This window comes from Scyliorhinus torazame, unplaced genomic scaffold (genome assembly GCF_047496885.1).
Source record: "Scyliorhinus torazame isolate Kashiwa2021f unplaced genomic scaffold, sScyTor2.1 scaffold_175, whole genome shotgun sequence".
NCBI classification, from domain to species: Eukaryota; Metazoa; Chordata; class Chondrichthyes; order Carcharhiniformes; family Scyliorhinidae; genus Scyliorhinus; species Scyliorhinus torazame.
This window is the reverse complement of record NW_027307902.1, coordinates 48,590-64,306: the sequence shown is the minus strand read 5'-3', so window position 1 is coordinate 64,306 and position 15,717 is coordinate 48,590. Positions and strand designations below refer to the sequence as shown.

General features: G+C 50.8%; 1 protein-coding gene across 1 annotated transcript in view; it reads left to right on the top strand.

Annotated features, from left to right (window-relative positions):
• Window positions 1-12,997, top strand: part of LOC140405645 (solute carrier family 22 member 23-like) — a gene marked incomplete at its 3' end in the record, with an annotated part of 186,162 nt that extends 173,165 nt beyond the window's left edge. Inside the window, exon 4 of the mRNA XM_072494180.1 lies at window positions 12,832-12,997. Coding sequence (XP_072350281.1) covers window positions 12,832-12,997 — 166 coding nt within the window. The remainder of the gene's footprint in view (window positions 1-12,831) is intronic.
• Window positions 12,998-15,717: the final 2,720 nt, after the last annotated feature.

Below are 15,717 nucleotides of genomic sequence, written 5' to 3'. Positions count from 1 at the left end.
TTATTCTATATATAAACCACCCCGAACCCCTCAATTAGATTCTAGTCTGTAACTCACTCCCGGGTATCTGTTATTCTATATATAAACTATCCTGAACCCCTCGATTAGATTCCAGTCTGTAACTCACTCCCGGGTATCTGTTATTCTATATATAAACCACCCCGAACCCCTTGATTTGATTCCAGTCTGTAACTCACTCCCGGGTATCTGTTATTCTATATTTAAACCACCCTGAACCCCTCGATTAGATTCCAGTCTGTAACTCACTCCCGGGTATCTGTTATTCTACATATAAACCACCCTGAACCCCTCGATTAGATTCCAGTCTGTAACTCACTCCCGGGTATCTGTTATTCTATATATAAACCATCCTGAACCCCTCGATTAGATTCCAGCCTGTAACTCACTCCCAGGTACCTGTTATTCAATATATAAACCACCCTGAACCCCTCGATTAGATTCCAGTCTGTAACTCACTCCCGGGTATCTGTTATTCTATATATAAACCATCCTGAACCCCTCGATTAGATTCCAGTCTGTAACTCACTCCCGGATATCTGTTATTCTATATATAAACTATCCTGAACCCCTCGAATAGATTCCAGTCTGTAACTCACTCCCGGGTATCTGTTATTCTATATATAAACCATCCTGAACCCCTCGATTAGATTCCAGTCTGTAACTCACTCCCGGGTATCTGTTATTCTACATATAAACCACCCCGAACACCTCGATTAGATTCCAGTCTGTAACTCTCTCCCGGGTATCTGTTATTCTATATATAAACTATCCTGAACCCCTCGATTAGATTCCAGTCTGTAACTCATTCCCGGGTATCTGTTATTCTGTATATAAACCACCCTGAACCCCTCGATTAGATTCCAGTCTGTAACTCACTCCCGGGTATCTGTTATTCTATATATAAACTATCCTGAGCCCCTCGATTAGATTCCAGTCTGTAACTCACTCCCGGGTATCTGTTATTCTATATATAAACCACCATGAACCCCTCGATTAGATTCCAGTCTGTAACTCACTCCAGGGTATCTGTTAATCTATATATAAACCATCCTGAACCCCTAGATTAGATTCCAGTCTGTAACTTACTCCCGGGTATCTGTTATTCTATACAAAAACCACCCCGAACCCCTCGATTAGATTCCAGTCTGTAACTCACTGCCGGGTATCTGTTATTCTATATATAAACCACCCCGGACCCCTCGATTAGATTCCAGTCTGTAACTCACTCCCGGGTATCTGTTATTCTATATATAAACCATCCTGAACCCCTCGATTAGATTCCAGTCTGTAACTCACTCCCGGGTATCTGTTATTCTATATATAAACCACCCTGAACCACTCAATTAGATTCCAGTCTGTAACTCACTCCCGGGTATCTGTTATTCTATATATAAACCACCCTGAACTCCTCGATTAGATTCCAGTCTGTAACTCACTCCCGGGTATCTGTTATTCTATACATTAACCACCCCGAACCCCTCGATTAGATTCCAGTCTGTAACTCACTGCCGGGTATCTGTTATTCTAGATATAAACCACCCCGAACCCCTCGATTAGATTCCAGTCTGTAACTCACTCCCAGGTATCTGTTATTCGAAATATAAACCATCCTGAACCCCTCGATTAGATTCCAGTCTGTAACTCACTCCCGGGTATCTGTTATTCTATACATAAACCACCCCGAACCCCTCGATTAGATTCCAGTCTGTAACTCACACCGGGTATCTGTTATTCTATATATAAACCACCCCGAACCCCTCGATTAGATTCCAGTCTGTAACTCACTCCCGGGTATCTGTTATTCTCTATATAAACTATCCTGAACCCCTCGATTAGATTCCAGTCTGTAACTCACTCCCGGGTATCTGTTACTCTATATATAAACCACCCCGAACCCCTCGATTAGATTCCAGTCTGTAACTCGCATCCGGGTATCTGTTATTCTATATATAAACCACCCCGAACCACTCGATTAGATTCCAGTCTGTAACTCACACCCGGGTATTTGTTACTCTATATATAAACTATCCTGAACCCCTCGATTAGATTCCAGTCTGTAACTCACTCCCGGGTATCTATTATTCGATATATGAACCACCCCGAACCCCTGATTAGATTCCAGTCTGCACATCACTCCCGGGTATCAGTTATTGTATATATAAACCACCCCGAACCCCTTGATTAGATTCCAGTCTGTAACTCAATCCCGGGTATCTGTTATTCTTGATATAAACCACCCCGAACCCCTCGATTAGATTCCAGTCTGTAACTCACTCCCGGGTATCTGTTATTCTGTATATAAATCACCCTGAACCCCTCGATTAGATTCCAGTCTGTAACTCACTCCCAGGTATCTGTTATTCTATTTATGAACCACCCCGAACCCCTCGATTAGATTCCAGTCTGTAACTCACTCCCGGGTATCTGTTATTCTATATATAAACCACCCTGAAACCCTCGATTAATTCCAGTCTGTAACTCACTCCCGGGTATCTGTTATTCTATATATAAACCACCCTGAACCCCTCGATTAGATTCCAGTCTGTAACTCACTCCCGGGTATCTGTTATTCTATATATAAACCACCCCGAACCCCCCGATTAGATTCCAGTCTGTAACTCACTCCCAGGTATCTGTTACTCTATATATAAACCACCCCAAACCCCTCAATTAGATTCTAGTCTGTAACTCACTCCCGGGTATCTGTTATTCTATATATAAACTGTCCTGAACCCCTCGATTAGATTCCAGTCTGTAACTCACTCCCGGGTATCTGTTATTCTAGAAAAACCACCCTGAACCGCTCGATTAGATTCCAGTCTGTAACTCACTCGCGGGCATCTGTTATTCTATATATAAACCACCCCGAACCCCTTGATTTGATTCCAGTCTGTAACTCACTCCCGGGTATCAGTTATTCTATATATAAACCACCCTGAACCCCTCGATTAGATTCCAGTCTGTAACTCAATCCCGGGTATCTGTTATTCTTGATATAAACCACCCTGAACCCCTCAATTAGATTCCAGTCTGTAACTCACTCCCGGGTATCTGTTATTTTATATATAAACCACCCCGAACCCCTCGATTAGATTCCAGTCTGTAACTCGCATCCGGGTATCTGTTATTCTATATATAAACCACCCCGAACCCCTCCATTAGATTCCAGTCTGTAACTCACTCCCGGGTATCTGTTATTCTATACATAAACCACCCCGAACCCCTCGATTAGATTCCAGTCTGTAACTCACTCCCGGGTATCTGTTATTCTATATATAAACCATCCTGAACACCTCGATTAGATTACAGTCTGTAACTCACTCCCGGGTATCTGTTATTCTATATATAAACGAGCCTGAACCCCTCAATTAGATTCCAGTCTGTAACTCACTCCCGGGTATCTGTTATTCTATATATAAACCACCCCGAACCCCTCGATTAGATTTCAGTCTGTAACTCGCATCCGGGTATCTGTTATTCTATATATAAACCACCCCGAACCCCTCGATTAGATTCCAGTCTGTAACTCACTCCCGGGTATCTGTTATTCTATATATAAACCACCCTGAACCCCTCGATTAGATTCCAGTCTGTAACTCACTCACGGGCATCTGTTATTCTGTATATAAACCACCCCGAACCTCTTGATTCGATTCCAGTCTGTAACTCACTCCCGGGTATCTGTTATTCTATATATAAACCACCCCAAACCCCTCGATTAGATTCCAGTCTGTAACTCACTCCTGGGTATCTGTTATTCTATATATAAACCACCCTGAACCCCTCGATTAGATTCCAGTCTGTAACTCAATCCCGGGTATCTGTTATTCTTGATATAAACCACCCTGAACCCCTCAATTAGATTCCAGTCTGTAACTCACTCCCGGGTATCTGTTATTTTATATATAAACCACCCCGAACCCCTCGATTAGATTCCAGTCTGTAACTCGCATCCGGGTATCTGTTATTCTATATATAAACCAGCCCGAACCCCTCGATTAGATTCCAGTCTGTAACTCACTCCCGGGTATCTGTTATTCTATATATAAACCACCCCGAACCCCTCGATTAGATTCCAGTCTGTAACTCACTCCCGGGTATCTGTTATTCTATATATAAACCACCCTGAACCCTTAGATTAAATTCCAGTCTGTAACTCACTCCCGGGTATCTGTTATTCTATATATAAACCATCCCGAACCCCTCGATTAGATTCCAGTCTGTAACTCACTCCCGGGTATCTGTTATTCTATATATAAACCATCCCGATCCCCTCCATTAGATTCCACTCTGTAACTCACTGCCGGGTATCTGTTATTCTATATATATAAACCACCCCGAACCCCTCGATTAGATTCCAGTCTGTAACTCACTCCCGGGTATCTGTTATTCTATATATAAACCATCCCGAACCCCTCGATTAGATTCCAGTCTGTCACTCACTCCCGGGTATCTGTTATTCTATATATAAACCACCCCGAACCCCTCGATTAGATTCCAGTCTGTAACTCACTCCCGGGTATCTGTTATTCTATATATAAACCTCCCCGAACCCCTCGATTAGATTCCAGTCTGTAACTCACTCCCCGGTATCTGTTATTCTATATATAAACCATCCTGAACCCCTCGATTAGATTCCAGTCTGTGACTCACTCCCCGGTATCTGTTATTCTATATATAAACCTCCCCGAACCCCTCGATTAGATTCCAGTCTGTAACTCACTCCCGGGTATCTGTTATTCTATATATAAACATCCCCGAACCCCTCGATTAGATTCCAGTCTGTAACTCACTCCCGGGTATCTGTTATTCGATACATAAACCACCCCAAACCCCTCGATTAGATTCCAGTCTGTAACTCACTCCCGGGTATCTATTATTCGATACATGAACCACCCCGAACCCCTGATTAGATTCCAGTCTGCACCTCACTCCCGGGTATCTGTTATTCTATATATAAATCACCCTGAACCCCTCGATTAGATTCCAGTCTGTAACTCACTCCCGGGTATCTGTTATTCTATATATAAACCTCCCTGAAACCCTTGATTAATTCCAGTCTGTAACTCACTCCCGGGTATCTGTTATTCTATATATAAACCACCCCGAACCACTCGATTAGATTCCAGTCTGTAACTCACTCCCGGGTATCTGTTATTCTATATATAAACCATCCCGAACCCCTCGATTAGATTCCAGTCTGTAACTCACTCCCGGGTATCTGTTACTCTATATATAAACTATCCTGAACCACTCGATTAGATTCCAGTCTGTATCTCACTGCCAGGTATCTGTTATTCTATATATAAACCACCCCGAACCCCTCGATTAGATTCCAGTCTGTAACTCACTCCCGGGTTTCTGTTATTCAATATATAAACCACCCGGAAACCCTTCCATTAGATTCCAGTCTGTAACTCACTCCCGGGTATCTGTTATTCTATCTATACCCACCCCGAATCCTTCCATTAGATTCCAGTCTGTAACTCACTCCCGGTTATCTGTTATTCTATATATAAACCACCCGGAAACCCTCGATTAATTCCAGTCTGTAACTCATTCCCGGGTATCTGTTATTCTATATATAAACCACCCCGAACCCCTCAATTAGATTCTAGTCTGTAACTCACTCCCGGGTATCTGTTATTCTATATATAAACTGTCCTGAACCCCTCGATTAGATTCCAGTCTGTAACTCACTCCCGGGTATCTGTTACTCTATATATAAACCACCCTGAACCCCTCGATTAGATTCCAGTCTGTAACTCAATCCCGGGTATCTGTTATTCTTGATATAAACCACCCTGAACCCCTCAATTAGATTCCAGTCTGTAACTCACTCCCGGGTATCTGTTATTTTATATATAAACCACCCCGAACCCCTCGATTAGATTCCAGTCTGTAACTCACTCCCGGGTATCTGTTATTCTAGAAAAACCACCCCGAACCCCCCGATTAGATTCCAGTCTGTAACACACTCCCGGGTATCTGTTATTCTATCTATAAACCACCCCGAACCTCTCGATTAGATTCCAGTCTGTAACTCACTCCCGGGTATCTGTTATTCTGTATATAAACCACCCCGAACCCCTCGATTAGATTCCAGTCTGTAACTCACTCCCGGGTATCTGTTATTCTATATATAAACCACCCCGAACCCCTCGATTAGATTCCAGTCTGTAACTCACTCCCGGGTATCTGTTAATCTATATATAAACCATCCTGAACCCCTCGATTAGATTCCAGTCTGTAACTCACTCCCGGGTATCTGTTATTCTATATATAAACCACCCCGAACCCCTCGATTAGATTCCAGTCTGTAACTCACTCCCGGGTATCTGTTATTCTATATATAAACCATCCCGAACCCCACAATTATATTCCAGTCTGTAACTCGCATCCGGGTATCTGTTATTTTATATATAAACCACCCCGAACCCCTCGATTAGATTCCAGTCTGTAACTCACTCCCGGGTATCTGTTATTCTATCTATAAACCACCCCGAACCTCTCGATTAGATTCCAGTCTGTAACTCACTCCCAGGTATCTGTTATTCTATATATAAACCACCCCGAACCCCTCGATTAGATTCCAGTCTGTAACTCACTCCCGGGTATCTGTTATTGTATATATAAACCACCCCGAACCCCTCGATTAGATTCCAGTCTGTAACTCACTCCCGGTACCTGTTATTCTATCTATAAACCACCCCGAACCCCTCGATTAGATTCCAGTCTGTAACTCACTTCCGGGTATCTGTTATTCTATATATAAACCACCCCGAACCCCTAGATTAGATTCTAGTCTGTAACTTACTCCCGGGTATCTGTTATTCTATATATAAACCATCCTGAACACCTCGATTAGATTCCAGTCTGTAACTCACTCCCGGGTATCTGTTATTCTATATATAAACCAGCCTGAACCCCTCAATTAGATTCCAGTCTGTAACTCACTCCCGGGTATCTGTTATTCTATATATAAACCACCCCGAACCCCTCGATTAGATTCAAGTCTGTAACTCACTCCCGGGTATCTATTTTTCTATATATAAACCACCCTGAACCCCTCGATTAGATTCCAGTCTGTAACTCACTCCCGGGTATCTGTTATTCTATATATAAACCATCCTGAACCCCTCAATTAGATTCCAGTCTGTAACTCACTCCCGGGTATCTGTTATTCTATATATAAACCATCCTGAACCCCTCGATTAGATTCCACTCTGTAACTCACTCCCGGGTATCTGTTATTCTGTATATAAACTTTCCTGAACCCCTCGATTAGATTCCAGTCTGTAACTCACTCCCAGGTATCTGTTATTCTATATATAAACTTTCCTGAACCCCTCGATTAGATTCCAGTCTGTAACTCACTCCCAGGTATCTGTTATTCTATATATCAACCACCCCGAACCCCTCGATTAGATTCCAGTCTGTAACTCACTCCCGGGTATCTGTTATTCTATATATAAACCTCCCCGAACCCCTCGATTAGATTCCAGTCTGTAACTCACTCCCGGGTATCTGTTATTCTATATATAAACCACCCCGAACCCCTCGATTAGATTCCAGTCTGTAACTCACTCCCGGTACCTGTTATTCCATATAAAGACCACCCCAAAACCCTCGATTAGATTCCAGTCTGTAACTGGAGCATCCCCAAGTCGTGGTCCACATAGGTACCAACGACATAGGTAGGAAAAGGGATGGGGATGTCAGGCAGGAATTCAAGGAGCTGGGGTGGAAATGTAGACCTAGGACAAACAGAGTTATTATCTCTGGGTTGTTACCCGTGCCACGTGATAGCAAGACGAGGAATAGGGAGAGAGAGGAGTTGAACACGTGGCTACAGGGATGGTGCAGGAGGGAGGGTTTCGGATTTCTGGATAATTGGGGCTCATTCTGGGATCAGTCGGAACTCTACAAATGGGATGGTCTACACCTGGACCAGAGGGGTACCAATATCTTTGGGGAGATTTGCTAATGCTCTTCGGGAGGGTTTAAACTAGTTCAGCAGGGGCTTGGGAACCTGAATTGGAACTGCAGTATACAGGACGTTGAGAGTAGTGAGGTCATGAGTAAGGTTTCAAAGTTGCAGGAGTGTACCGGCAGGCAGGAAGGTGGTTTAAAGTGTGTCTTCTTCAATGCCTTGAGCGTCCGGAATGGGTGGGCGAACTTGCAGCATGGGTTGGTACCTGGCACATCGATGTTGTGGCCGTTTCGGAGACATGGGGCGAAATTCTCCCCCAACGGCAGGATGTCTGCCGACTGGCGCCAAAGCCGGCGCCAATCAGACGGGCATCGCGCCGGCCCAAAGGTGCGGAATGCCCCGCCAGCTGGCGGAAATGGCGTTTGGTGCCCCGCCAGCTGGCGCGGAAATGCGGCGCATGCGCGGGAGCGTCAGCGGCCGCTGTCAGTTTCCCGCGCATGTGCAGTGGGGAGAGTCTCTTCCGCCTCCGCCATGGTGGAGACCGGGGCGGAGGCGGAAGGGAAAGAGTGCCCCCACGGCACAGGCCCGCCCGCGGATCGGTGGGCCCCGATCGCGGGCCAGGCCACCGTGGGGGCACCCCCCGGGGTCAGATCGCCCCGCGCCCCCCCCCAGGACCCCGGAGCCCGCCCACGTAAATACCAGGTTTGATTCACGTCGGCGGGACAGGCAATTCCTGGGCGGGACTTCAGCCCATCCGGGCCGGCGAATCCAGCGGGGGGTCCCGCCAACCGGCGCGGCCCGATTCCCGCCCAATCTCCAGGAGCGGAGACTTCGGCGGGGGCGGGGGCGGGATTCACGGCGGCCAACGGCCATTCTCCGACCCGGCGGGGGGTCGGAGAATGACGCCCCTGGATAGAGCAGGGACAGGAATGGTTGTTGCAGGTGCCAGGATTTAGATATTTCAATAAGCTCAGGGAAGGTGGTAAAAGAGGGGGAGGGGTGGCATTGTTAGTCAAGGACAGTATTACGGTGGCAGAAAAAACGTTTGATGAGGACTCGTCTACTGAGGTAGTATGGGCTGAGGTTAGAAACAGGAAAGGAGAGGTCACCCTGTTAGGAGTTTTCTATAGGCGTCCGAAAAGTTCCAGAAATGTAGAGGAGAGGATTGCAAAGATGATATCAGGGGAAAACAGCAGTTGCCAGACCAATGGCACCACGGCTGGCTCTGATGTTCAGAAGGGAGGGTCAAAGCGCAGAAGAGCAATAGTAATAGGGGACTCTATAGTCAGGGGCACAGAGAGGCGCTTCTGTGGACCCGAAAGAGACTCCAGGATGGTATGTTGCCTCCCTGGTGCCAGGGTCCATGATGTCTCCGAACGGGTAGAGGGCATCCTGAAGGGGGAGGGCAAACAGGCAGAGGTCGTTGTACATATTGGTACTAACGACATAGGCAGGAAGGGGCATGAGGTCCTGCAGCAGGAGTTCAGGGAGCTAGGCAGAAAGTTAAAAGACAGGACCTCTAGGGTTGTAATCTCAGGATTACTCCCTGTGCCACGTGCCAGTGAGGCTAGAAATAGGAATATAGAGCAGCTAAACACGTGGCTAAACAGCTGGTGTAGGAGGGAGGGTTTCCGTTATCTGGACCACTGGGAGCTCTTCCGGGGCAGGTGTGACCTATATAAGAAGGACGGATTGCATCTAAACTGGAGAGGCATAAATATCCTGGCCGCGAGGTTTGCTAGTGTCACACGGGATGGTTTAAACTAGTATGGCAGGGGGGTGGGCACGGGAGCAATAGGTCAGAAGGTGAGAGCATTGAGGGAGAACTAGGGAATAGGGACAGTGTGGCTCTGAGGCAGAGCAGACAGGGAGAAGTTGCTGAACACAGCGGATCTGGTGGCCTGAAGTGCATATGTTTTAATGCAAGAAGTATTACCGATAAGGCTTAGAGCTTGGATTAGTACTTGGAACTATGATGTTGTTGCCATTACAGAGACCTGGTTGGGGGAAGGGCAGGATTGGCAGCTAAACGTTCCAGGATTTAGATGTTTCAGGCGGGATAGAGGGGGATGTAAAAGGGGAGGCGGAGTTGCGCTACTGGTTCGGGACAATATCACAGCTGTACTGCGAGAGGACACCTCAGAGGGCAGTGAGGCTATATGGGTAGAGATCAGGAATAAGAAGGGTGCAGTCACAATGTTGGGGGTATACTACAGGCCTCCCAACAGCCAGCGGGAGATAGAGGAGCAGATAGGTAGACAGATTTTGGAAAAGAGTAAAAACAACAGGGTTGTGGTGATGGGAGACTTCAACTTCCCCAATATTGACTGGGACTCACTTAGTGCCAGGGGCTTAGACGGGGCGGAGTTTGTAAGGAGCATCCAGGAGGGCTTCTTAAAACAATATGTAGACAGTCCAACTAGGGAAGGGGCGGTACTGGACCTGGTATTGGGGAATGAGCCCGGCCAGGTGGTAGATGTTTCAGTAGGGGAGCATTTCGGGAACAGTGACCACAATTCAGTAAGTTTTAAAGTACTGGTGGACAAGGATAAGAGTGGTCCTCGGATGAATGTGCTAAATTGGGGGAAGGCTAATTATAACAATATTATGCGGGAACTGAAGAACCTAGATTGGGGGCGGATGTTTGAGGGCAAATCAACATCTGACATGTGGGAGGCTTTCAAGTGTCAGTTGAAAGGAATTCAGGACCGGCATGTTCTTGTGAGGAATAAGGATAAATACGGCAATTTTCGGGAACCTTGGATAACGAGAGATATTGTCGGCCTCGTCAAAAAGAAAAAGGAGGCATTTGTCAGGGCTAAATGGCTGGGAACAGACGAAGCCTGTGTGGAATATAAGGAAAGTAGGAAGGAACGAAAGCAAGGAGTCAGGAGGGCTAGAAGGGGTCACGAAAAGTCATTGGCAAATAGGGTTAAGGAAAATCCCAAGGCTTTTTACACGTACATAAAAAGCAAGAGGGTAGCCAGGGAAAGGGTTGGCCCACTGAAGGGTAGGCAAGGGAATCTATGTGTGGAGCCAGAGGAAATGGGCGAGGTACTAAATGAATACTTTGCATCAGTATTCACCAAAGAGAAGGAATTGGTAGATGTTGAGTCTGGAGAAGGGTGTGTAGATAGCCTGGGTCACATTGAGATCCAAAAAGACGAGGTGTTGGGTGTCTTAAAAAAATTAAGGTAGAAAAGTCCCCAGGGCCTGATGGGATCTACCCCAGAATACTGAAGGAGGCTGGAGAGGAAATTGCTGAGGCCTTGACAGAAATCTTTGGATCCTCGCTGTCTTCAGGGGATGTCCCGGAGGACTGGAGAATAGCCAATGTTGTTCCTCTGTTTAAGAAGGGTAGCAAGGATAATCCATGGAACTACAGGCCTGTGAGCCTTACTTCAGTGGTAGAGAAATTACTGGAGAGAATTCTTCGAGACAGGATCTCCTCCCATTTGGAAGCAAATGGATGTATTAGTGAGAGGCAGCATGGTTTTGTGAAGGGGAGGTCGTGTCTCACTAACTTGAGATAGAGTTTTTCGAGGAGGTCACAAAGATGATTGATGCAGGTAGGGCAGTGGATGTTGTCTATATGGACTTCAGTAAGGCCTTTGACAAGGTCCCTCATGGTAGACTAGTACAAAAGGTGAAGTCACACGGGATCAGGTGTGAGCTGGCAAGGTGGATACAGAACTGGCTAGGCCATAGAAGGCAGAGAGTAGCAATGGAAGGATGCTTTTCTAATTGGAGGGCTGTGACCAGTGGTGTTCCACAGGGATCAGTGCTGGGACCTTTTCTGTTTGTAGTATATATAAATGATTTGGAGGAAAATGTAACTGGTCTGATTAGTAAGTTTGCAGACGACACAAAGGTTGGTGGAATTGCGGATAGCGATGAGGACTGTCAGAGGATACAGCAGGATTTAGATTGTTTGGAGACTTGGGAAGAGAGATGGCAGATGGAGTTTAATCCGGACAAATGTGAGGTAATGCATTTTGGAAGGTCTAATGCAGGTAGGGAATATACAGTGAATGGTCGAACCCTCAAGAGTATTGAAAGTCAGAGAGATCTAGGTGTACAGGTCCACAGGTAACTGAAAGGGGCAACACAGGTGGAGAAGGTAGTCAAGAAGGCATACGGCATACTTGCCTTCATTGGCCGGGGCATTGAGTCTCAGAATTGGCAAGTCATGTTGCAGCTGTATAGAACCTTAGTTAGGCCACACTTGGAGTATAGTGTTCAATTCTGGTCACCACACTACCAGAAGGATGTGGAGGCTTTAGAGAGGGTGCAGAAGAGATTTACCAGAATGTTGCCTGGTATGGAGGGCATTAGCTATGAGGAGCGGTTGAATAAACTCGGTTTGTTCTCACTGGAACGAAGGAGGTTGAGGGGCGACCTGATAGAGGTCTACAAAATTATGAGGGGCATAGACAGAGTGGACAGTCAGAGGCTTTTCCCCAGGGTAGAGGGGTCAATTACTAGGGGGCATAGGTTTAAGGTGAGAGGGGCAAGGTTTAGAGTAGATGTATGAGGCAAGTTTTTTACACAGAGGGTAGTGGGTGCCTGGAACTCACTACCGGAGGAGGTGGTGGAAGCAGGGACGATAGTGACTTTTAAGGGGCATCTTGACAAATACATGAATAGGATGGGAATAGAGGGATACGGACCCAGGAAGTGGAGACGATTGTAGTTTAGTCGGGCAGCATGGTCGGCACGGGCTTGGAGGGCCGAAGGGCCTGTTCCTGTGCTGTACTTTTCTTTGGTATCAGGGGTCACCCTGAGTGGGTCAGGGATGGGTTTGTTGAATTTGGTGTCCGTTCTGGCGATGGTTCCAGTTGAATGTGTGCTCTCTCCCCCCCACCCCCCCGCCCCAGGGCTGGAGTTGTGCGACCCTCCCCATCGCTTGATGGTTACCATGGTGGCCGGGTTCTTCGCTGTAGGCGGTCAGTTCCTCCTGTTGGGTCTGGCAGTCGGCTGTGGCAGTTGGCGCCTCCTACAGGTCGTCATCACCGCTCCGCTGGGCCTCTTCCTGGTGTACTGGTCAGTACGTACTCCCAGCGACCCTCTCGCTCTCCCCCTGTCTCCCTCCTCTCCCCCCGTCTCCCTCCCCTCCCCCCGTCTCCCTCCTCTCCCCCTGTCTCCCTCTTCTCCCCCCCGTCTCCCTCCTCCCCCGTTTCCCTCCTCTCCCCCGTCTCCCTCCTCTCCCCCCCGTCTCCCTCCTCTCCCCCCCGTCTCCCTCCTCTCCCCCCGTCTCCCTCCTCTCCCCCCGTCTCCCTCCTCTCCCCCCGTCTCCCTCCTCTCCCCCCGTCTCCCTCCTCTCCCCCCGTCTCCCTCCTCTCCCCCCCGTCTCCCTCCTCTCCCCCCCGTCTCCCTCCTCTCCCCCCGTCTCCCTCCTCTCCCCCCGTCTCCCTCCTCTCCCCCCCCGTCTCCCTACTCCCCCCCATCTCCCTCCTCTCCCCCCGTCTCCCTCCTCTCCCCCAGTCTCCCTCCTCTCCCCCCGTCTCCCTCTTCTCCCCCCGTCTCCCTCTTCTCCCCCCGTCTCCCTCCTCTCCCCCCGTCTCCCTCCTCTCCCCCAGTCTCCCTCCTCTCCCCCCGTCTCCCTCTTCTCCCCCCCGTCTCCCTCTTCTCCCCCCGTCTCCCTCCTCTCCCCCCGTCTCCCTCCCCTCCCCCCGTCTCCCTCCTCTCCCCCCCGTCTCCCTCCTCTCCCCCGTCTCCCTCCTCTCCCCCGTCTCCCTCCTCTCCCCCCGTCTCCCTCCTCCCCCCCGTCTCCCTCCTCTCCCCCCCCCCGTCTCCCTCCTCCGCCCGTCTCCCTCCTCTCCCCCGTCTCCCTCCTCTCCCCCCGTCTCCCTCCTCTCCCCCCGTCTCCCTCCTCTCCCCCCCCGTCTCCCTACTCCCCCCCATCTCCCTCCTCTCCCCCCGTCTTCCTCTTCTCCCCCCGTCTCCCTCTTCTCCCCCCGTCTCCCTCCTCTCCCCCCGTCTCCCTCCTCTCCCCCCGTCTCCCTCCTCTCCCCCCGTCTCCCTCTTCTCCCCGTCTCCCTCTTCTCCCCGTCTCCCTCCTCTCCCCGTCTCCCTCCCCTCCCCCCGTCTCCCCCTCCCCCGTCTCCCTCCTCTCCCCGTCTCCCTCCCCTCCCCCCGTCTCCCCCCTCCCCCGTCTCCCTCCTCCCCCCGTCTCCCTCCTCTCCCCCCGTCTCCCTCTTCTCCCCGTCTCCCTCCTCTCCCCGTCTCCCTCCCCTCCGCCCGTCTCCCCCCTCCCCCGTCTCCCTCCTCTCCCCGTCTCCCTCCCCTCCCCCCGTCTCCCCCCTCCCCCGTCTCCCTCCTCCCCCCGTCTCCCTCCTCTCCCCCCGTCTCCCTCCTCTCCCCCCGTCTCCCTCCTCTCCCCCCATCTCCCTCCTCTCCCCCATCTCCCTCCTCTCCCCCCGTCTCCCTCCTCTCCCCCGTCTCCCTCCTCTCCCCCCGTCTTCCTCCTCTCCCCCGTCTCCCTCCTCTCCCCCCCGTTTCCCTCCTCTCCCCCCGTTTCCCTCCTCTCCCCCGTCTCCCTCCTCTCCCCCCCGTTTCCCTCCTCTCCCCCCGTTTCCCTCCACCCCGTCTCCCTCCTCTCCCCCGTCTCACTCCTCTCCCCCCCCGTCTCCCTCCTCTCCCCCCATCTCCCTCCTCTCCCCCATCTCCCTCCTCTCCCCCCGTCTCCCTCCCCTCCCCCCGTCTCCCTCCTTTCCCCCGTCTCCCTCCTCTCCCCCCGTCTTCCTCCTCTCCCCCGTCTCCCTCCTCTCCCCCCCGTTTCCCTCCTCTCCCCCCGTTTCCCTTCACCCCGTCTCCCTCCTCTCCCCCGTCTCCCTCCTCTCCCCCCGTCTCCCTCCTCTCCCCCGTCTCCCTCCTCTCCCCCCCATCTCCCTCCTCTCCCCCCCATCTCCCTCCTCTCCCCCCATCTCCCTCCTCTCCCCCCGTCTCCCTCCTCTCCCCCGTCTCCCTCCTCTCCCCCCCGTCTCCCTCCTCTCCCCCCGTCTCCCTCCTCCCCCCCATCTCCCTCCTCTCCCCCCGTCTCCCTCCTCTCCCCCCGTCTCCCTCCCCTCCCCCGTCTCCCTCCTCTCCCCCCGTCTCCCTCCTCTCCCCCATCTCCCGCCTCTCCCCCGTCTCCCTCCTCTCCCCCCGTCTCCCTCCTCTCTCCCCCCGTCTCCCCCCTTCTCCCTCCCCTCCCCCCATCTCCCTCCTCTCCCCCCGTCTCCCTCCTCTCCCCCCGTCTCCCTCCTCTCCCCCCGTCTCCCTCCTCTCCCCCCGTCTCCCTCCTCTCCCCCCGTCTCCCTCCTCTCCCCCGTCTCCCTCCTCTCCCCCGTCTCCCTCCTCTCCCCCGTCTCCCTCCTCTCCCCCGTCTCCCTCCTCTCCCCCCGTCTCCCTCCTTCCCCCCGTCTCCCTCCTTCCCCCCGTCTCCCTCCTTCCCCCCGTCTCCCTCCTCCCCCCCGTCTCCCTCCTCCCCCCCATCTCCCTCCTCCCCCCCGTCTCCCTCCTCTCCCCCGTCTCCCTCCTCTCCCCCCCCGTCTCCCTCTTCCCCGTCTCCCTCCCCTCCCCCCGTCTCCCTCCTCCGGGGGGATTGGAGTGAAAGGGATTGGAGAGTGAGGGACGGGAGATAGAGAGAGGGATTGGAGAGAGAGAGAGGGATTGGAGAGAGAGAGAGCGATTGGAGAGAGGGAGAGAGAGATTGAAGAGAGAGAGATTGGAGAGAGAGAGAGAATGGAGAGAGATTGGAGAGAGAGATGCATTGGAGAGAG